General features: G+C 40.2%; 1 protein-coding gene and 1 long non-coding RNA gene across 2 annotated transcripts in view; one reads left to right on the forward strand and one right to left on the reverse strand.

The window, feature by feature from the left end:
• LOC311528805 overlaps window positions 1-11,918 on the forward strand; it is a 166,326-nt gene extending 154,408 nt beyond the window's left edge. Inside the window, exon 3 of the long non-coding RNA XR_014713707.1 lies at window positions 11,811-11,918. This is a non-coding gene — a long non-coding RNA (uncharacterized lncRNA). The remainder of the gene's footprint in view (window positions 1-11,810) is intronic.
• PLA2G15 (phospholipase A2 group XV) overlaps window positions 8,764-24,153 on the reverse strand; it is a 29,042-nt gene continuing 13,652 nt past the window's right edge. The window contains exons 4-6 of the mRNA XM_084644225.1: window positions 22,720-22,818; window positions 21,063-21,287; window positions 8,764-13,056 (exon numbers count right to left, since the gene is read on the reverse strand). Of these exons, the coding sequence (XP_084500351.1) occupies window positions 12,545-13,056; window positions 21,063-21,287; window positions 22,720-22,818 (836 nt within the window). The 3' untranslated portion in view covers window positions 8,764-12,544. The remainder of the gene's footprint in view (window positions 13,057-21,062; window positions 21,288-22,719; window positions 22,819-24,153) is intronic.

A 24,153-nucleotide genomic window follows, 5' to 3' on the forward strand; every position in this document is an offset into this window, starting at 1 on the left:
TGATAGGTCAAAAGAAACCATTCTGTGGACTTTAAATTAGCAGGGTCTGCATGTCTATATAATCCTTGACCTCTGTGCTGAGACTACTAGCAAGGGTGCCATTTGGTTCCAGTTGTAGGGAGGGGTTTTATTTTTAAGTAATTCTGTAGTTACTATGTACAGTTATGTACCATTACCCTCTGCTGCTCCTTTAGTACAAATGGCAATCCTACATTACTGGATCCTGGGTAACTTATTGCAAAACATTGACAGTGAAACCTGAACCCAGGGGAATCCCAGGTTCATGCAAAGGGTTTGGGCCAGATGATAAGCAAATCCCCCTCACTTTCAATGTATTCTAGGAGTTCATTTGAGAACATCCAGAGTTCTTCCATGGTTCCTTTTTCTGCTTGATTTCTGGTAGGATTTTGATGAATTTAGACTCCGCTTCATTCAATCCCACAACAAAACAAGACTTTGCAGGTGACAATGAAAATCTTAAAAAAAAAAAAAAAAAAAAATCTTCAAAGCCCTAGCAAAAAACTGCAGCATCAACACAACATCTGAACTCTGAACTCTGAGTGCCAAAAACCACCAAAGTTTTGCACAGCTGTAGTTCTGAATTCTATCCCCTATTTCTGTAACTGGTAACAGTGTCTGTATGTATGCAGCCACTGGTTCACTGTTGACTATTGGAATTGAACTTCAGTCAATTGCAGCTGCTCAAATACAAGACTTGCTTAACCACAGGGCATATGGAAGGTATGGTCAACAGGTACATGTACTGTGCTGACCTATGAAGAATATGCATCTTTAATGCTACTGACAGCTACAGGTGATGTCCTTTAAACACAAGAAATGGATGCCTGAGCAGACAACCAGGTGTATGCAAAGAATTAACAATATAGACACCTGTCCCTGAGGAACTGGACTGACATCACCAGTTAATTTAGCAGAAGCAACTACATGCTAATTACTTTTAGTTTCTATTGAATTTGGCTCACTTGAACTTGTGACCTTGGGGTAGATGGCTCCAAACCATTTCAAGGTATTTCTCAGCAAAAGACAATTTGAAAGTTATATCAGGTGCTTTGCTCTCAACTGGGAAGCAATGAGATAGGAAAGGAATTTCTGCAGCACAACAACAGGCATTCTAGAATTACCTAGATCTTTGATGTTTCAAAACACTTTCTCCTTATGTCACTTTCCTCTGCAGTCTGGACATTCTTTATTAAACAAACAAGAACTACATGTTCATATTTAAATAATTTGGATTATGATCTTGTTACAACTCCTCCCTCCACTTGCTGCAGTGTTAGGCAAAGCTCTGCCGCGCTTGGACTGTACCATGTGTTGGAAGTGCTCTCCCTCTAGTGGCTAGATTTTTGTTTGGATTCTTGAGCCATTTTGAGAGCCTGAGGTTTTGAAATGACAAAATAACTTACCCTTTACCTTGAAAGTTTCACAAAAGACCCTTAATTTAGGAGGGTTTCTCAAAACAAAACAAACCACCTAACCAGAGCTGAGAAGAGTCCTTAACACACACAATCTTAAAACAGCAAGAAAAATGCAACAAAAAGTAAAGTGTGGATTATGAGTTAAGCTTCCAAACCCAACCTTCCCCACACGAAGTAGATGTGTAGGTTCATTCACTGATCAGTGACTAATCCTTGTGGTTATTTGAGAATCTCATTTTTCATTTAATAAAGCAACTAAGTTCCTAGTCCTTGTGGTTGCAGAGAAGAACAGCTGCCTTAGCCCCTTGAAACTGCAGAGTGAAAAGAGAAAAAAGTCTCTCACCGTTTCTGAAAAGGAGAGACGCTGCTGCTAACTGCTGTACATACAGAGAGTGGCAGCACTTCCTGGTAGGCCATTTCCTACGGGAAGTGAAGTAGAGGCCCTTACACCAGTAAAGGCCATCAGCTATTAGAGTGGAATTCCACATATAGAGGAGTTTTAGATGCAGAAAAATATTATATTAAAAGCAGGTTCTACTATACAAAAACAAATCTTGGCGATAACCATACTACATGAACCCTCATAATAGTGCACAGAAATAGTATTACACCCGTCCAATATGGCCCAGTCACTGAGCTGGCTCATTACAGCATCCTCAAGGTTCAAACTAGATGCAGGCATACAGTGAGTTGGTCAAGCCTGAATGAAAAGTGGAAATAACTAGGAGTGATGATGGACAATTGGGTAAAAGTGTTTAAATCTCTGAGGAGTGATCTTGCAACCTCCCAGGAGCAAGCTCCCATCACCACGGGCATTGCAGGTGCAAACCTCTTCACAATGATGGTCAAGATACAAAACAAAACAAGTGTGTGGTTTTGGAGAATGTTCCCCCCTGGGGCCCTTAATCTTTTTCCCCAGCCTACAGAGATGTGCTGATACACCTCAGGGCAATGGGAAAGACTAATCCTAGCCTACATTTTCCCAGAATGCACCATATACTCAGTGATAAAGAAGCTACAGAGGTGTGTCTGTGAATACTTACAGAACTCCAGGGGAAGAGAATACAGTGGGCACTAGCTTGCTGGAATGCTGGTCCATCCCATAGAACTGGCAGGTGCTGCTGTAATGTCTCAGTGTAGGAGGTCTGTTGCTATTCTTCTTTGCATCAACTTGAACGGATGATATGATATAATCATATTATATGACAGTGGTGAATATGTAGGTTTCAGGGTGCTGCTTTGGGGTACAGAGTGCCACACACTCACCCCCAGGGAGGAGAGGAGTAGAAGCAGCATGGAAGTTGATGCTCGGGGCTCATGTCCGGATCACACTGCCAGCAGCCAGTCAGTCATTGAGATAAGGGAAGATGAGGACCCCTTGATGCCAGAGGTATCTGGCTGCTAAGAAAGTGAACAAGAATTTGGTCACTAGGAAGAAATTTTTTACAGGTTGGTGCAGGGAAACTGGATTAGGATGCTTGTCACTGTGGAATGTGTTGGGATGGTCCGAAATTGGTGTGGCCGTGCCAAATGGTGTGAGCATAACTTGACATGACTTAAACATGGCTGAAGAACTGCAGAGGATCCTGGGAACAGGGCCCCTCTAAGCAGAAGCAGATTTGATAAAAGATTGGCAAAGCCTGCAATGCGATCAGTATTGAACCTGTTGGCCGGCAAATATGGACCCATGCAAAAGTAAATATCACATGCATAAAATTCCAGCATGGAGCACAGATCGACCTGGTTATAGTAACCCTACAGCAAGGACACCACGCAGAAAGCCAGAGTGAATAAATGTGGAGTGGTTTTTGTTCAGTACCACCTCTGCACCTTCCAAAATACTAATCAGCTAAAATTAGTAACGACATGCCCACTGAGCATGCTTTTGAGACATGAGACTCCTCTGAGGAAAAAGAGTATAAGAATCAAGCAAAGTAAATTACTGGAGTGAGGATTCCTTAACTGACTCTTGAAGAAGTTGCTAGACAGAGTAGCCAAAACTCCGCTCCATGGGCTTGAATAGGACTGTGACCAGAAGGGTTTCCAGGCAGCCAAGACCTCACCTCAAGGGAAATCTGAGACAGACCAGAGGGCTAAGGAGACCAGACCTGGAGGGAAGTCATCGACAGAATTGGTAACCACCTTCTCTGTTTGCCAAGCAGGAACTGTGTGAGGCTAGCACAGGTCCTGTTTATGTATGTTTGTGAAAGAGAGACTTGCTAAAAGGAATGTATAGCTCTTAATATATAGTTCTTTAATGTCTAATCTAGGAGTTATATGCTTAAATGTAACCCTTTACTGCTTGTGTAATTCCTTCTCGAATAAACTGCAGTGTATGCAAGATAATTACTGTGGACCTTTTTCATTGGTCTGACAGTAATCTGCTCCACTGGGAGCCATTAAAGATCAATTCAGGCGTAGTAGCCCCCTGGTGCCGACAAAATGGTGTGTTTCTATCACAACTGTGACCTTACAGCCTTCCTGTCACAGTAAAAGAGGAGATCCCAGTGACTAAAAACTACTACAGCCCAAACAAACAGTCCTGCCAAAGCTTACAGTCAGAGGTAATTTTAGTGTTCCTTTTATGGTATATGCTCTTGGAATAGCATCAAAAAGGGCATTTGCTATACTGAAGCTAATGAAAAGTAGTTAAAGCATAGTTGCTTAATTTATTCTTGTTCTAGAATTAAAAGCACCACTTCCATTTGGAATCTCCATCCTCACGTCCCTTCCCCCCATGAGATCTTTTCTGCTTGGCAGGAGAAGTTTTTGTCCTGAAGTGTATAGATATGTATCATTTAAATGTTTGGCATCAGATAAAGTTTTTGGAAGGTACCAATGGCTTAACTAACTATCACAGTTTGAGCACTCCAGTTTGTTCTCTTATACTTTATGAAAGGAGAGATCAGCTCTATAAAGCTTAATAAGCATGACTGACCTGGATGGAACGTTGGGAACTGCAAGTTAGTTGTGCTTATGTGACAGGTCTGTATGGTCAAGTTCAGATAAAGATGGATGCTGCATATTTTGAAACACGAGGTTAGTAAAAGATTTGGAGCAAACTGTGCTTTTGTGTCCTGAAGTTCTTTCATTTGCTGGCCCTTGTTTTGAATTTGCTTTGGGCAAAGAAACCAGCTTCTAGCCCTACAACATAACCAGACTCTAGATCTGAAACACCACAGGGATGTGTTTATACCAGTCGTGCATACAAGGGGCTATTATACTAATACTTGGAGGTTTAAGTTAAATTAGTTGAACTACTTGGCAGAAGACAGAATAAACTGCAAGGACTTGCTAACGAAATACCTGTGGGGCTTAAGATCCCATTACTAAACGAGGTGCAGTACGACTGGCTGCCACTAGGGGACTTTATTCACAGTCTAGAAATGTCCCAAATGCTTGGCACATTTCAGGCTTCAAAATGGTTCCCTGGAGAGTAGCATGGGGCCCTGCAGAATTTACAAGAGTGTTGCATTAAAGGGGCGAGGGGGAGCAGGGAAAAAGAAAATCAAGATGAAGTAGCTTTAACCCCATGTCTTCTCCCTGAAACTCCTGTCTTACCTTAAGAAAGCCATACTGGGTCACACCAATGGTCCAGTATCCTGTCTTCCGATAGTGGCCAATGCCAGGTGCTTCAGAGGGAATGAACAGAACAGGTAATCAATTCATCCCTTGTAGCCCATTCCCAGCTTCTGGCAAACAAAGGCTAGGGACATTTCAGAGCATACTTTTGCATCCTTGCACATCCTGGCTCATAGCCATTGATGGACCTATCCTCCATGACCTTATCTAGTTCTTTTTTGAACCCGTTATAGTTTTGGCCTTCCCAACATCTTCTGCCAATAAGTTCCACAGGTAAAATGTGCATTCTATAACAAAGTACTTCATTTTGTTTTAAACCTGCTGCCTATTAATTCTATTGGCTGACTGACTCTGGGTTCCTGTGTTATGTGAGGAGTAAACATGCCCCTTATGCACTTTCTCCACACCAGACAAGATTTTATAGACCACTATCATATCCCTCTTAGTCATCTCTTTTCCAAGCTGAAAAGTCCCCGTCTTTTTAATTTCTCCTCATATGGAAGCTGTTTCATACCCCTAATAATTTGTTGCCCTTCTCTTTATCCTTTCCAATTCTTTTTGAGATGGGGTGACCAGATCTGCATGCAGTATTCAAGATGTAAGCATACTGTGGATGTATATAGAGACATGATACTATTTTCTGTCATACTATCTATCCCTTTCCTAATAGTTCTTAAGATTGTTAGTTTTTTTGACTGCTGCTGCATACTGAACAGATGTCTTGAGAGAACTATCCACAATGACTCCAAAATCTCTTTCTTTAGTGATAACAGCTAATTTAGACCCCATTATTTCATATGTATATTTTGGATTATGTTTTCCGATGTGCATAATTTTGCATTCATCAACATTGAATTTCATCTGACATTTTATTGCCCAGTCACCCAACTTTGTGAGATCCCTTTGTAAGTCTTCGCAGGCTGCTTTGGACTTAATTGTCTTGAATTATTTTGTATAATTTGCAAATTTTGCCACTTCACTGTTTACCCCTTTTTTCTCCAGATCATTTATTAATATGTTGATCAACATTGGTCCAGTACAAACCCCTCGGGGACACCACTATTTACCTCTCTCCATTCTGATAAAGGGCAGGAATAAATGGTCAGTTATTTTCTATCTTTTAAGCAGTTACTGAACCATGAGAGAGCCTTCCCTCGTAACCCATGACTGCTTACTTTGCTTAAGAGCCTTCAGTGAGGGACTTCGTAATTAGATTTTCAGGAACCTTTTGACGCTATAGCACCTGGATCTCCTTTGTCCACATTTGTTGACCCGCTCCCCGCTCAAAGAATTCTAATAGATTGGTGAGGCATGATTTCCCTTTACAAAAGCTCTGCGGACTCTTCCAACAAATCATGGTCACCTATGTGTCTGATAATTCTGTTCTTTACTATAGTTTCAACCAATTTGCCTGCTACTGAAGTTAGGTTTACCAGCCTGTAATTGCTTGGATCATCTCTGGAGCCTTTTTTAAAATTTGGAGTCATATTAGCTATCCTCTGGTCACCTGACACAAACTGATTTAAATGATAGGTTATATACCACAGTTAGTGGTTCTGCAATTTTCTATTTGAGTTCTTTCAGAACTCTGGAGTGAATATCATCTGGTCCTGGTGACTTATTACTCTGATTTATCAGGTTTATTATTTATCAGTTTGTTCAAAAACCTCCTCTAATGACATCTCAATCTGGGACAGTTCCTCAGATGTGTTACCTAAAAAAAGGAGTACTTGTGGCACCTTAGAGACTAACAAATTTATTTGAGCATAAGCTTTCGTGAGCTACAGCTCACTTCATCGCTCACGAAAGCTTACGCTCAAATAAATTTGTTAGTCTCTAAGGTGCCACAAGTACTCCTTTTCTTTTTGCGAATACAGACTAACACGGCTGCTACTCTGAAACCTAAAAAAGAATGGCTCAGGAGTGGGAAATCTCCCTCACATCCTCTGCAGTGAAGACTGATGGAAATAATTCATTTACCTTCTCCACAATGGCCCTATCTTCCTTGAGTGCTCCTTTAGCATCTCGATCATCCAGTGGCTCCACGTTATTTAGCAGGCTTCTTGCTTCTGATGTACTTGAAGTTTTTGCTGTTAGTTTTTGAATCTTTTGCAAGTTGCTCTTCAAATTTTTTCTTGGCCTGCCTAAATATACTTTTACACTTGACTTGCCAGAATTTATGCTCCTTTCTATTTTCCTTAGTAGGATTTGCCTTCCAGTTTTTAAAGGATGCCTCTAACCACTTATTTTACTTTGTTGTTTAGCCATGGTGGTACTTTTTTGGCCCTCTTACTATGTTTTTTTAATTTGGGGGTATACATTTAATCTGAGTCTCTATTCTGGTTTTTTAAGTTTCCATGCAGCTTTCACTTTTGGGACTGTACCTTTTAATTTCCATTTAACTAGCTTTGTCTTTTTTGTATAGTTCCACTTTCTGAAGTTAAATGCTACTATGGTAGGCTTCTTTGATGTCTCCCCCCCACCCAGGGATGTTAAGTTTAGCTATATTCACCTATTGGACCAAATCCTGTGCTCTATTTAGGACTAAATCAAGAATCATCTCTCCTCTTATAGGTTCCAGGACTAGCTGCTCCAAAAAGTAGTCATTTATGCTGTCAAGAAATGTGCTCCATCAGGCGGAGAACAACTAAATGGAAGTACCAAGACAGACAAAGGAAAAGTGAGGGTGAATAGCTGAAGTTGAGCTGATAGAAAGCAGGTGTAACTTGGAAAAAAAAGTTAGGAAAAAACAAATGACAGTATGAGGAATGAATAAAAGGAAATCAGAGCCCTATAAAAAGAGAACAGAACAACTATAAGTTAGAATTAAAATACAGGACATTAAAAACCTGGTCATTTAGGAACAAGCCATGAGATAAACTGAAACGACTAGAAAACAGTAAAGGGGATACAGAGGTAAATACCGTTCTCCAGCCTGCCCTTCTTTGATTTCTTAAAAAGGAAGGAAAAAGCTCTCCTCTCCTTTCTAAATACCTCCCTGATCTGCCCAATAAAACCACTCCTGCAGCCTCTTCCCCAATCCCTACCATGACAATCTTGTCAAACTACATGAAGGTAGAAGGGCAGCAGGTAGAGGGATGTCTCGAACAATTGCACCCCCACCATTTTTGGGTCACCAGTCACCAGTGGTCTAACAGGACTTTAAACAAGTCAACATATTTGAAGAAAAGCTACCCACATAAGAGGCCTAGGAGGAACAGGTTGGAAACTATGGATGAAGGCTTCTGCTCATATTGAGTCTCAAAACTGTGGCAATTTGTGCTGACTGGTCTGAACTGAGCATTTACTTTAGTGCAGAATGACGACAGTGTTTGTATTTTCAGGTTTCAGAGTGGTAGCTGTGTTAGTCTGTATCAGCAGAAACAACGAGGAGTCCTTGTGGCACCGCAGAGACTAACTAATTTATTTGGGCATAAGCTTTTGTGGGCTAAAACCCATCTGATGAAGTGGGTTTTAGCCCACAAAAGCTTATGCCCAAATAAATTGGTTAGTCTCTACAGTGCCACAAGGACTCCTAGGGTTTTTTTTTGTATTTTCTGTTTCCCTTCTAAAGAAAGGGGTTGCTCTACACTGGAAGGAAGCTATGCTGCTTTCTGGTTCAGCTCATAATTTGGTTAAAATGCTGCCTTTTAAGCAGCAATAAGCATGAATAAATTCATGACTTGTAGCATATTTGAGAGAGAGAGCAGCATCTGTAGTTGTGTGTTATCCATGACAAAACGCATTCAATATTAGATAAAGTTTATTATGTTATCAAAGTCTGACAATAAAATATGCAGAAATCTATAACTCAGTCGTACAAGAGGAAAATATATAAAATGCTGGGTCTCACCAGATCATATTTCATACAAAATACTGTTACTTTTAGAGCAGCAAAGTAACTGCCAAACATTCCTTGAATTTAAGAGGGCCTTGAACACACCTTGCTTCAAGAAATATCTTAATGCCAAACATTCCTTTCTTTGGCCTACAATTCTTTTGCATTTATTGCTTGATATTAAAATCTTCTGTTCTGAGCAGAATCACGTAGTGCCATTGCAGCAGCACTACACTAACAGCTGAAGTCCCTCCAGAATTCTCTCTCTTTACATTTTGTTAGAAATAAGAAATACATTTTGGTCCTCTACTACTTTTGGTTTCTGAAAATATCCTGAAAATGAAGATTAGGAGAAAAACAGACATTCACAAATGATAAGTAATTAGCATAACTCAGAAGGAATTTCAGCAAATTACACATTTCAAACCAGTGAAGCAAAGCACCTGAGGTACTTCACTTTATTTTCCTCTTTCCCCAGCAATAATTATTTCCTCAGACTAGTTTCTCCACAAGAACGTAGAATACTTACGACTGCATACTTTAGCAGTCTTACCACCAACCTGAAGAAGAGCTCTGTGTAAGCTTGAAAACTTGTCTTTCACTAACGGAAGTTGGTCCAATAAGAGATATTACACATCACTCATCTTGTCTAATATCCTGGGACCAACATAGCTATAAAAACACTGCAAACAACCCTACTAAATGATTCTAAATAGACTTGGGTTTGCCCTCTAAAGCAGAGGGTCACGCAATAAAGAGAACAGACTTCTAGTAGAAAAGGGAAATGCACAATTTAACTACTTCCACCTTTTGGGATGTTTAGCCGTGTATTTTCGGTACTCCATTTATTTCATACTGAGGACATCTCTATCCTGGGATTGCACGGTAGACAAAAGAGCAGGCCTCAGGAGGATTTGATGGAAAATGAGAAATCAGACTTGTGATCTGTCTTACAAAGCACCCCCAACCAAAGGGAATCATTAGATGTGTGGATACTTTAACTACTGAGTCCTCAGCATCCACACTTTAACACAAGATGTGCAATTCTGCGCAGGAAAGAAACAAGGATTTATGCTGACAAATCACAGCAAGCCTACAAAGTTTAAGAGGGCTGTCAACCTCTCTTTACCAGTGTAAGTAAAAGCAGCAGAGCAGACTTATTCAGCACAAGAAGCGACTGTAGGGTCCATCTATTAATGGAAAGCTAAGTGAGTGTGGACTAAAGGGTCATTGGCACGAAGGTAAAAGTATGAGATGGAATCAGCTGGAAGCATTTCCCAAAGGGAAAAATTACAGTAAATGTCAAATGCTAGATCAGAACAGAGTAATCTAGTGCAGCTCTTTTGGAAGCATTAATTTTTCTGCTTCAAGTGCACAGAGTGGCAAAGCCAAAAAAAAACCCTTTTGCTGTAGATTTTTAAGCATTTCCAGATTAAGCACACAGAGAGCTGGAAAGCTTCCAATGTAAACCAGTTCTAAAAAAATCCTCCAGACCAGGTAGAGCCTGAGTCCCTTCTACAGCCCTACCAATATTCAGTCTTTGCTTGGAGCCAATACAGATTCCAGTTCCTCCCATCCTGGTGCTAGTTAGCAAGCATGCATTCTACCTGGGTAAGGATAACAGACTTGAAAAAGCTGGACTTTTGAATCAGTTACTTTGCATAGTTGTATCTACTGCAGACCAGTCTTACAGTAGTTTGTTCACAATGGAGTTAGACCATATGAAGAGCCTTAGAATAGAACTGTGGTTGTTGGTGCACCAATCTACAAAAGCCTACCAAAAAAAAAACCAATCTGACTAAAAAGGATTTTATCCTTCTGTTCTCTAAGATTTAAGCAATCAACAATGTGTTACAGATAGCCCGTGGGCAACTCAGATCTGGCAGTGGACTAGCACACACAGATGAGGCAGGAAAATCTGTTTGGGCCATATAGTTGCAGAGCACTAGATCTTAGGTAGCTGATTCCAAGTGACAGACCTTCCATTCTACTTGTCCTCCCTCAGAGAGGGGGAGTTAGTCTTATTCTCTCTTCTGTACAGGGAGATATTTAACCTACCAATGATCCCAGTCAGGATTTCTAGAAATGATTAGCTAATACAAAATATATTAGAATCTTGAGAACTCTAGATCTACCCTGTGCCAGAGTGTTTACATTCTGCAGTGACAAACACTCATGAGAGAGCGCTGTCAGATCAGCACATCCTAATCAAATATTTCAATGGCACCAAACAACCTCTATGCACTACAGGATTGATTAAACTTTGCTGTTGTGTAAAAGGTAATCGCCTAACATTAGAAATCAATAGATTCTTAATCCTGTAGGATTTCTGATGAGCATAACTCTTAAGGTAACTTTTTCTGAAGAACCCTGCACCCTGGAAGTGTTCATAGCAGTTTTCTGAAAAATGCAGTGACAAGTGGTCTAACATGGTTAAGCTACTGTAGTATAGTTTCTTGGAGAGTTGTGTGCTATGCAGTTTTCTGGGGCCTAATACATAGTGCCCCTTTTAAATGTTTGTTTCTCAACCCAAATTAAGAGCTCAGTACCCCTACAAGAAAGGTATTTTACTCTATAAATACTCTCTAATTCTAAGCTTTTTCCACTAAACATAATTTTGATCCAATAGGAAAGATGGTCAGTTAGCTGGAAACTGGATCACAGCAGAAGTGTACTTGGCTGAAAGCAAGATACATACAAAGGGTTTTTTCCCCATTGTGGGAACTTTAATTTTTATTTGTTTTGGGTAGGAGGGGGTTTGGGTTTTTTGAGATCTATCTACCTACCATTTGAACTAATGGAGATAACTTGTCGTCACTTTGACATGTGAAGGCAGCACCTCACACAAAATTTGCTGATACCAAATTCCTGTGGATTTCAATGTACACACCATGTAGCCATAGCCATTGTATGAGGAGTGACAGCTAGTAACCTTTTTTTTTTTTTTAAATTAGGGGGAAAAAATCTAAAGAATGAAGCCAGCAGCCTTAGACTCTTGATGCTAAGTCCTCAAGTTACTAAAGGACAACTGGATTCTCTTCAATTTTTCCAAGACATCAAATAAGGAACTTCAAGTAATTAATGCACTTTCCCTCTTCTCCAGCAGCAGTACAGAAAGAGGTAAGTTGGATATGACCAAAGTCCTGCAATATCTTAACTCCATGTCTATTTAGACCACCTGCTTGGACCTTCATATTTACTAGCTTATTTAAGGACAATGATTCAGAACTTTTGTGACCCTTTGGGAAAGTTACTGTACTCAAAAAAATTCTTGACAACCTCTCCCTTGCTTTAGTACAGAACGGAGAGTAACCAGCAAGCAATTCTTTCTCTCCCCGCAACTCTCCAAAGCTCACAAGAAACAGCATAGGCTGCACATATTGCACAAAAGGTGTGAAAAATGTTCAAGTGAACTTCTGTATGCACAATGGACATTCGTCTAGCAGTACCAGAATGCACATGACCACGCCTTTAGAACGTGAAACACTATGATGCATTACGAACACTAATCCAAGAGACAAGTGATCATTAAGGACACCAAACAGCTTTCCAAACACGGCCTGAAAAGAGACCAAATAAATAACCCAAGTGTTTTAAAACCAAAGGATCAAAAGGCATTTTCCCCTCACTTAAGGGAAGGCATCACAGGTGATGGAGGAAAAAAAAAAAAAACAGTCCACATAGGGTGTCACAAACCAAAAAGAAGTTTTTTCACATAGGAAATAGTTGTAGCATTAGACAGCATCTCAATATGCTCATTTCCTGACAGCTCAAACAATATCACCTCCTGCTTTTGCATGTCCACCCACTTTTGACATTGTAAGGCACTCTCCAAGTTCACTGTACCATCACCATCACTGTAATAGATCTTGGGCTCTTTATCAGGAAAGGCCTCATAGTAGAATGAGTCAGGTGTTTCTACACCAGTGCCAAAAAGACAGTGCAAACGCACACCAGGTGGTATCATCTGGTAGACCAAGGGCTCAGTGTCTTGTCTCATGAGCCAGCCATCCTCAAAGTTGATGTCCTTGTAGAACTTTTGGTAATCCCGGAGAGTGTAGTTAACTGTGGGTGTGCTTACAAAGATCTTCTCTGGAGGCCATGTGTAATTGTAGGGTAGCATCCAATTGGTTGAAACTGCAGATCTCTGCTGGTCTCGGATCTTAAGAGAACTGATGACAGGTATCCTGTTGTTGTCACCTACAAAATAGATTTCTGTTACTGATCAGAAGTTTTATTTATTGTACACTGAAATATCAAGAAACATTGCTAAAGACAACCCAGAATGGCATTTTCCTGAGGCTACCCTTCTGAGATAGTCCTTTAAGAAGAAAATATTTTCTACTTGGGCTCATTTGGAAGCTTTGGGCCCAAAAGTTCTTCACATCATCAATCATTAGGCAATCATCCTGGCCATCTGTAAAGCTGTCTTAAAATTCTTTTTCTAAAGGAATTCCAGATGCAGATTTTTCAGTGATTCACAGAGACACTCTTCCCTTAATGGTTTTGTTGGGAGAACAGGCTGGTGTTACCCTCTGTACATTTGTGCATTCAAGAGATTTCATGAGACTGCAGAACAAGGTGAACACCCAGGTTTTCACAGTTCAGTAACAAGCAATTTTATAGTTGTCATATTGAAGCTGTCTGGGGCAATTTCATTTATGATAGCTACAGTTGCCACACAGGTTGCCACATGGCTTTTGTGAGCGTGGAGGAGGAGGCAGGATCCGCAGTAGTTACTGGTTCATGTGTTATCTTTGTAAAACAAAACAGAACAATCCTACAAATAACCGATACTACCCTCCTTTCATCTGTACCACACTAATGTTCCTCAACGGAGGCACAAGGAAACCACATAATCAATGTGAAAGTAGTGTTTTCTTTGCTCAGGACACAAAGCATGGATCCTAACTTTAATGTCCACCTGCTGGATTGGAATATACTACTTTGGCTTGGATCCTGTCAAATTAAACAGGATCAGGCCAGCTCATTATTTAGTGGTAGACCAAGGAAAATGCACTGGGGTACAGCAAGTGACACTCTCTCCTACAATCGGTCCAGAACCAGCATTCCTGCACAATACTAGCAACTAATCTGCTGCTTGAGTGCAGTCTTTTGCACACAACACATTTTGGATCACCTATTACTAAAGACCCCATGACTCTTCACAAGCCCGTCTGATTATAAAAATTCCCCTGTATTTTCAGGTAGAGAAGTTACTTTTCCCTTACAGTCATCTCCAAGAAGTGAAGTTCTGCTGGCACAGAAAAGGCCACAGATTGATAGAGTTTAAGGCCAGAAGGGACCTTTAGATCATCAAATCTGACCTCCTGAGTATTATTATAGGCCATTACATTTCACCCAGATACGCCTGTATTAAGCCCAAAAATTTGTGTTTGACTGAAGCATAACTATCAGAAAGGCATCCAGTCTTGAAGATGCCAAGAGATGAAGAATCCACTACTTTCCTTGGTAGTTTGCTCCAATAGTTAATCATCCTCACTATTAAAAAGGTGCACCTAATTTGCACTTGTCTGGCTTCAGCTTCTTGGCCATTGGTTCCTGTTATGCCTTCTCAACTAGATTAAAGAGCCATTTAGGACCTTGTATTTTCTGCCTGTGAACATACTTATACACTAATCAATTCACCTCAGTCCTCTTTTTTTGCTAAGCTAACAGATTGAGCTCCAAATTTCTCACTGTAAGACATTTTCTCCAGTCCTCAATCACTTATGGCTTTTTTCAACATCCACTTTAAAATGTGGACACCAGAACTGTATGCAGCATTAGAATACCAGTCTCAACATTGCTGTATTCAGAGGCAATAGCTCCTCCCTACTCCGCTCTTTAGAGCATATTAGCTCTTTTTTGCCGCTGCATTGCTCTAGGACCACATGCTGTGTTGCTCGTCCACTACAACTCCTAAATTCTTTTTGGAGTCACTGTGCTTTTGTGGTTATGGTCCTCCATTCTGAAGGTACAGACTGTTCTTTTTTCCTAGATGTATAACTTGAATTTGGCTGTATTAATACATGTTTTGTTTGAATGGGCCCAGGTTACAAAGTGATTCTGATTGCTCTGACTGCCCTGTTTTCATTATTATGTACTATTCTACCAATCTGTGAGTCATCCACAACTGAAAATGTTTAGTAACATTAGACTTTGTACCTATCCCTGTGGAACGCCACTAGAAACAACCCCATCCAATCACGATTCTCACTGACAGCTACTTTTTGAGATGTCATTCTTAATCCATTTAACATGTGTTTTACTGCTATTTGTATAGAGCCAAGTTTTTAATCAGAAGGTTGTGCAGTATTAAGTTAAAGTATATTACATCTATGTAGGTTTCAGAGTGGTAGCCATGTTAGTCTGTATCAGCAAAAACAAGGCATCCTTGTGGCACCTTAGAGACTAACAGATTTATTTGGGCATAAGCTTTCGTGGGCTAGAACCCACTTGCAACTGATGAAGTGGGTTTTAGCCCACAAAAGTTTATGCCCAAATAAATCTGTTAGTCTCTAAGGTGCCACAAGGACTTCTCATTGTTTTTACATCTATGCAGTTACTTTTATCAGCCAAATTTGTAATCTTAAAGAATGAAATCTGGTTTGACAAGTCCTATATTCTGTAAAACCATATTGACTGGCATTCATTATATTCCTGTCCTTTAATTCTTTACTAATTGAATCCCATATCAGCGTTTCCTTTATTTTGCCTAGGATTAATGTCAGGCTAACCATCCTATAGTTACTCAGGAAATCCAAGTATGAGAGGGGTAGCTGTGTTAGTCTGGATCTGTAAAAGCGGCAAAGAGTCCTGTGGCACCTTATAGACTAAGATGTATTGGAGCATAAGCTTTTGTGGGTGAATACCCACTTCTTCAGATGCACTTCTTCAGGACATCCAGTTTGCCCTTTTTGAATACTTCCAGAACATTAACACTCTTCCAGTCTTCTGGAATTTCCCAGTATTGCCCCACTATTCCATGCTGTTAAAATGTAACATCAACTGCCGGAGTCTCCTCAGCTAACTCTCACTTGTCCCAGTTACATGGACCTACCAATTTAAAAATGTTTCTCTCTAACAGATGTTGTTTAACACCCTCATTAGCCAGTAATGAATAAATAAAGTACTTCCAGTCCATATCTAATGAGGAAGATGATTTTGCTTCCCCCCCCTCAATACAGAACAAAATGTCTAATAACACTCCTGCCTTTTTTTGCATCACTACCAGTTTTACCATCTTCACCTATAACACACCTATACCATTACTAGGATTCCTTTTGTTTCTAGTATGCTTTATTATCCTTAGTACTGCCAGCCATGAATTCTTTGCTGATGTCTTTAGCTTCTGCACTTCTTTGGTTGTTTGTTCCAATGGTTAGTCAATCTCACTGTTAAACATTTCAATTTTCTGCACCTTGTAAGTTCTGATTTATTATTTGCATTACCATAGCACCTAGAAGTCCTAGACCAGGACCTCCCAGTGCTATATGCTGTACAAACAGATCAGAAAGATACAAGACAAGAGATAACATATGGGTGAGGGGAGTAACAAGGAAACAGTACTGGTCAGCATGATAAGCAGCTATCTCAGCATACCAGCAGGCTAGCCATTGTATTTATACTGATTGCTATTTATTTTCTGCCTCTCCTCCCCTGTTATATATTTGTTATTTATTTATAATTGCTCCCTTCACTTTGCTGGTGAACCAGGCTGGGCCTTTAGCCAAAGTTATCTTCTTCATGGATTGTGGAATTGTGGCTTTTTAGCCATTTAATAAACTCTTCTTAAAGCGCTCAAAACTTTCATTCACATTTTTCTGTCTAAAATTTTCCTCCTAATTCCTCCTGTTCATAATTTTCCTCAACTTTGGGAAGCACCAAAACACCTGTCCTCTGTTGTGCATATTGAATGTAATCAGATCACAATCACTGGTCCTTGGGCAACCACCATCTTCCAGGCCAATGATGAATTCATCTTTGTCCATCAATAGGAGGTCCAAAATAGAGTTATTTCATCTTGAGTGTACTATGTTGTCTTAGAAAATCTATAATTTTTAGAAACTCTAATGATGTTTTACTATTGGCTAGCTGCAAACCAGGCAAGTTTTGGCTGTATTTTAATGGCATACTAGCAATTCTCACATAATTATTTGACATTCTTCTGGATGGAAGTTGTTAACTATGAAATATTATTAGAGACTCTATATTGTTCCTTATTTGCTGAGAAGAGTTACTCCTGGGGGAATTCTGTGCCACTGTGCATACAAAATTAATGAGATGTGCATATTTTTAATTGTTTTCCACAGAAAAAAGCTTCTGCCGGAAAGTTGCTGCAATTCCACCTTTTGCCAAAGGGTGCTGTGGCAACAGAACAGAGCAGCAGCGCCTGGCCAGTGAGGGAAGAGAAAGACCCTGACTTCTTCACAGCAACTGTTGGGCCAAGTCAGGAGACTGGTGCTATGGGGAGACAGACAGCGTGGGGCTGCTCTGGGGTCAGACAGGGGCTCACAAGGACTAGTGGTGGTGGACAGACTGGGGCAGGGGCTGAATGGGAGTGGAGGCGCAGGGCCAAAGATGGGGGAGGGATGTGCAGGGCCAAATTGGGATGGGGTGGCTGAGTGGAAGCACAGAGACATATGGGGGGCGCAGTGCAGGGCCATGTGGGCAGGGGGTTCAGGGACACATGGGGACAGGGGCAGATGCGCCCGACAGTGGGGGCTAGGGGTCAGTCAGGGTCTGCATGGGGGAAGCTCCCTAACAATCCCTCCTCCTCCCGCTCCCCAAAACCTGTTCCATAGTTTTCCCACCCACACCCAACAACCCTCCAAAGTTCACACGCAGGCTCCTTCCCAGCAACTACTTCCCTCTCCCTAAGCTCCTCTGTTACCCCTGACACCCCACAAGCCTTTGCACTGCTTCTGAGGGGTGCAGGAAATACAGTTCTGTATTGTAGTCTAAATAAATTACTCAGAGCTCTGTATTAATACGCCTAGTAAGGAATCTATTTGTCAAAAAACATTTCCTGAATCTTTTTTGTTGCCTGTATTGTTAGGGGCATGCTTACTGACAGATACTTTGAAATAAATGATCAAAAATAATTGAAACTGGTATGATTATATTGTGTTATTTTGAAAAATAAAATTTGCAGAATTTGAAAATAGTATGCCCAGAATCTTCGTTGCAGAATTCCCCCAGGAGTAAAGAGTATAAGTAAACCAGAAGAAAGTAAACACGATGCTCCTATACATGAACAAGTGCATTTTCTGAACACCTACATAAAAAAATACCACCCTTGCTGTACAAAAAAAATTTTAAAAATACACCATCCTACAAAATGCAGTACATATACCAAGTCAACAGCTATACAATGCCTTGAAATACCACCCGAAGCATGCAGGAAGAATGTGAATCAACCAAAAGGAAAAAAAATAGATATTTTAAGTGTTTTTAAGTTGCAAAAAATATGCTGTATTTTTAAACTCACTAGATGGCACTATTGATTCTCTGGTCCAGTAAGGAGGGCTGTAGCACAATACCTCTGGTGCCCTAATTAAGCTTGCCAGCATTTCCATATAATTGCACCTAACAGTCAACATAACCACCACCTGAATCGGATTAAGAAAGGAAACTGGAAGAGAGCAGAGTGGACACCACAAGGTCCTGAAGATACTCCTGTCACTTTGCTGAAGAAAATGTTTTCTATCTTGACTTTAACATTGAAGCTGTTCCTTGTAGCTCATTTGAAAGCAATTAATAGACTTGTGCTTAAACACTTTTCCCTTGCTTTATCTTTTCATATGATGTAAAACGTTCAATTGTGCCTCAAATGGCACACCTGCCGCTAAAGCCTCACACACAGATTAATTCCAACATTGCCGGTTACACTCTGCCCACCTAACTTTCCCCTTCACTTCCTGTTGATACTGTTTCCTGCTGCTGTACGCTGTTACAGTGACTACATTCTGTCCCAGTGGTGGCTGTATTTCAGTAGAAATTGAAGTGATTCTTCTGTATGCATATGTACAAACAGCCACTTTGTGAGGAGAGATGCTACATACAATAAATATTGCTCACGCAGTAACAGGTAAGAAGCAAAACACTAAGTATGGGGAGATCCTACGTGGTGCTGTTTAATTCTGCTCACATCCTGTATCACCTGATACACCATGCAAAATTAGTTATCCAGTAAAGCCTCCTGCTCTGGATATTTAGAGTACACCATATGAAAGTCAGTAGTTTCTGCAGAAGCCTGCAAGCCACAGGATGCCATTTGGGGGAGAGGAATCAATTTTGCAATGCTATGTTGACAAAAAACAAACAACTGTAAGCACCCAATAAGGATATATGCGTTTTCAGCTTTCTAATTAGTGGCTTTGAGTTGTACATTCCCATCTCAAAACCAAGTGCCTTATTTAAGCACATGAAATGTTTTTCTGAAGCACCCACGCCTGGTAAGCACTTTGGTATATGTCCTGCATTTGGATGCATCCTAATTTTCAGGTAAAAAAGTGTTTCAAGAACAAAAACTGCAAACAAACCTGTAAGTTAGCAGTGAACTAAAGAGGAAGCCAAATGTCTTAATAGTTAAGCAGCAATATGCAAAAATTAATTCACCCCTCTGCTACAGGTGATGTTAAGGCATGACCATATGACACTGAAATTACGAGAAGGTACACTGTGTACTGTATGTTCTTTTTAATTGGGAACAATTACTTGAAGGCTAGTGAAAGAACAGTGTCTGTATTAAACAAAATGAAGATAAATAAATTTAAGTCTTCTTTGATATTCACTTCAGCTACCAAATATTACCTCTCATTACTACCAATATATAATGCCAAACATTTTGAGAGATTCATTTTCTTAAAAACCACTTTAAAATGTTAAGGTGTGTGCGCCTTGCTCACACTTTTGCAGGTGGTCATGCTTCTGCCATCACTCAGGATTCCACATACCTCAAGAACTGCCACGTCTGCGGTTATCCCTTAGAGTTCATGCACAAGCCAACTGACATGATACTTATAAAAGAACATTCAGAAGCTTCCAAGTCAGTTTTGCTATATAAAATTGAGAGTAATGGGAGTTTGAAGGATAACAGCAAGGAATGGAATGTGCTGGACACTCTACCATGCTGGGTTAGGCAGCCATACAGCTGCCAAGGGGGACAGACAAAATAAGCAAGAAGCAGCAGAGGACAGAGGGAGGAAAAAGTACTGAGATTGAGGGGGGTATCTCCAGGCCAGTAAGAACAGAGGAACATAAGAACAGCCCTTCTGGGTCAGACCAAAGGTCCATCTAGCCCAGTATCCTGTCTACTGACAGCGGCCAGTACCAGGTGCCCCAGAGGGAATGAACAGAACAGGTAATCATCAAGTGATCCATGCCCTATTGCTCATTCCCAGCTTCTGGCAAACAGAGGCTAGGTACACCATTCCTGCCCATCCTGGCTAATAGCCATTGATGGAGCTATCCTCCATGAATTTATCTAGTTCTTTTTTGAACCCTGTTATGGTCTTGGCCTTCACATCATCCTCTGGCAAGGAATTCCACAGGTTGACTGTGTGTTGTGTGAAGAAATACTTCCTTTTATTTGTTTTAAACCTGCTGCCTATTAATTTCATTTGGTGACCCCTAGTTCTTGTGTTATGAGAAGCATGAAACAACAATTCCTTAAGTACTTTCTCTACACCAGTCATGATTTTATAGACCTCAATCATATCTCCCCTTAGCTGTCTCTTTTCCAAGCTGAAAAGTCCCAGTCTTATTAATCTCTCCTCATTAAGGTCCCAGCCATTCCTCCTACCGGCTCCTAGGCCCATTCCAGCCCCTCTCAGTCCCAGTGTCTGCTCTACCCCTCCCAAGGCATGCAAGAGTTTACACATGGGCAGAGCCTGCACAATATTCCCACTGTGGGACCAACAGACCCTTCTGCCCCCTGATTCCATCATCCCAAAAAGGAGGAAATAGGACATCTCGATGCAGGGATATGAACACTCAACCATATTCTATATAGGAGGGGAATGGAATTTGGAAATCGTGCCTGAAACTGGTGCAATTATAGCTTATGGGCTGAAAGCTGTTTTTTAATTGAACGTTTATAGCATCTCAAACTCTGACCACTAATGCTATGGTTAACAGTAACCCTTAAACATCCTGTGGTAGCTTCCATTTAAATTCAAGTATTTAAGCAGGTTACCTACCTGAAGCCAGCACATGAAAGGTTTTAGCCACTCCTCCCCATGGAGAACCCAGTGACACATAGTCCTTTATGTACTTGTCTTTCCAATCCTGAGTCTGATGGTTGAGGAAATAGAGAGTGTACATATTACCCATACTGTGGGCAATTAAGACCACAGGACCTCCATTTTGTTCATACATCAACTCAATCATCTTTCGAAGAGCCACAAAATAGTCTCCATTCTCATCTAGAAACATCAAGATAGTACAGTTAAGTAAAGAGGTTGCTTGCAAATGCCATCTTTCAATATACAGTGTTCTAAAAGCTTAGTTTTTGATGCTGGAAGTAAAGACAGCAGGTTCATACCATTAATTCAAACAGGACATTGCTGGAAGCCAAATTTTCCTCACTTTTCATGTGTTTAGAATAGTTTCTAAAAATGTAGAAGCTCAGAAGACTATTTATACCACTTCTCTCTCAGTAGTATGTATTTATCAAAGGGCAGGATTTTCAAAAAAGTGCTCTACATTGGTCTAACTTCTCCCACTGAAGTCAATGGTAAAACTCACACTGACTTTAATGAGAGTAGAATTACGCCAGCAGTGAGCACTTCTGAAAATCCCACCTGAAGCTCCTTGGAAGATCACTTTTATTCTTAACTCAAAAGACAGTAAGGTAGAAGCCTTAGGAAAATTCCCATTTTTGCTCACTAAGTAAAAACCATGGCTTTTCAGTCCAGCTGTATTTTTGACCTTTTTAAAATTCTATATGCAGCAGTTGCCAACTTGTTTTATTTTGTCAATGGATTTAATAAGATTTAACAAGACTAGTCACTGCTAATTTAGAGATCCTGTTAGTGCCTTCTGAGACAATACCATTCCTGTCTAACATGTAACTAAATATTCATCAAACTGAAGAAAACCTAATAAAATGCATCTCTCTATCATCTATCAGGTTTTTTTAGGCCAGCTGCAGACCAGTCTGTTACCAAACAATCAGGGTCGCTGATTTTCATCAAGTACCACCCTGGATTTCAAAATAAGACCATGTCTCAGTTCTAGATCTTTTAGGATTAAACTCTTCAGGGCAGGGCAACAGCCTGGGATTCTAAAATGTTACATGCATGAATGTGCTGCTTTCTTATTATGTCTTCACATGTAATATGAAGAGTGTATTTTTTATCCCAAACTATAGACAGGAGATAGTAAAGAAAGACTACAGTGTGATAAAGAGTACAGGGTGTCTGACCTTCTTACACAGCTAAAGGAATGTGTAAATGCAGAATACAGCTTTGAACATTACCCCTTAGCCTTGAATTTTAATGACACTACACACGGAGGAGCTGATTTCTCCAGACAAAGCAATTAAGTAACAGAGTTCGACTTTGAAGCAACATTGTGGTTCTGGGGATTATGCCTTCCTAATAGATGACCAAGTTAATTTCAGTGAGGTGCTTTAGAACTTTCCAATATTATTATTTTGGGGGCTTTGTTCCAAGTCTTGGTTAGTTTTATCAAAATTCCTGTGGAGTTGTCCCAGAGTTAGGACCCTAACAGTCACTCTAATCAGGATTAGGGTTGTAAAAGGGATCTCATGAAGAAAAGGGTAATAAATTCAGCCAAATTTGCTGCCTAGGAAGTCAATAAAATGACTAATTCAGGTAATGAAGTTTCATTTACTTGGTGCCTTCCGCCAGTCATAGGGAGCTCCTCTTATATCTTTATCCCGCTGGTAGCCCCAGTCTACCAGACTTTGCACCAGTGTGTAAAAGTAAGTGCCTGTGGACAGAAAAAGAAGAACAAAGATCAGCATCACAATAGCCTTCTTGGGCGTCCATCAATAGTGAAACTGAAGTTAAACTCCAGTTAGATTACTCTGCCTCCATACAAATAAGGTTATTACTGTAGTCCAAGACACAGTTTAAACAGCTGGCTGCGTTAGGAAAAGTGAAGGATGTTAGATATGTACCAAAGATACAAAGGGGTTTTATTCTTCTGAAAAATTCTCTGAACTGTTGTGAGACAAACCCTACAACAACTTTTTTTCATCTACCTTCCTTTTGTACATGCTGAACTTAATCATCAATATGGTGGCTTACCAATGTGCAGATGATAAACTATTCTCAATTTTAAGAGCTCATGTACACTAGAGTTTTTACACTGAGATTACCACCAATGAACTGTAGGAAGATAACATTTGTACAGACTAGTGTGGGCCCTTTAAATACATTTTCTCCTAGATTCAGACGCTTGTGATTTGCTCTAGGATAGGAACTACTGTGAAACTATTTTTATTTCCATCAAAAGATTAGGAATTTTAATCCACTTGAATTGGCTGAACACAATTGCTTTGATAGCAAACAATGGACAGAGTATTTGCAGACTAGTTATCACAAGTGATAAGATAAACTGCATTTTATTTAACCTGAGGAGTCTCTAGTAAAGAGGATAAGTACAGTTATATCCTAAACAAACACTGCAACAAAAGATGAAACCTGGAGACACAGGGCAGCATATCAGAGCAGAAACCTTCAAAGCCCATTTAACTGGAGGCCTAAAACATCCTAAGGCCATCAGAATTGGGTTTTTTCACTTTTGGATTAGTACCTTCTGTACCAAAAGTCCCATCAGCAGTTTGGGCTGATTTAAATACTGATTTCTAAGGTAACTGGGACTGCAGTTTAACTGTGTCCTACACTAAAAAGGTCAGAGGGAGATTGTAAATGCACTATTATCCCTTCACGGACTGTTTAAGAATACAAAGCTAATTAAAAAAATATATAGCCTTTCAGCAGAAAAATGACCATCTCACACAGCAAAATCAATTAGCAGCCAATTGTGTTTTTAAGTACAAGCTGCTCCCATATGCTCTTCTCACCAAGACCTGCATGACAAAGTGCACTATGAATTCTGGTCAAGCAGTAAACCCCATTTGGAAAGAAGGCTACTGGATGTTCAGGTATCATCTTAACACCAAGTGCACACATTACATTTATTTTCCATCACATTCTGTGAAAGAGTTGCTGTATTTTCTAAGAAATCTTTGTATCACAAGTGGCAGTAACAGGCTAATACATCAAATCTAACCCTCCATTACTTCAACTTTTGGGTCAG

Source organism: Lepidochelys olivacea, assembly GCF_965140295.1.
Source record: "Lepidochelys olivacea isolate rLepOli2 genome assembly, chromosome: 12".
Taxonomy (NCBI): Eukaryota; Metazoa; Chordata; order Testudines; family Cheloniidae; genus Lepidochelys; species Lepidochelys olivacea.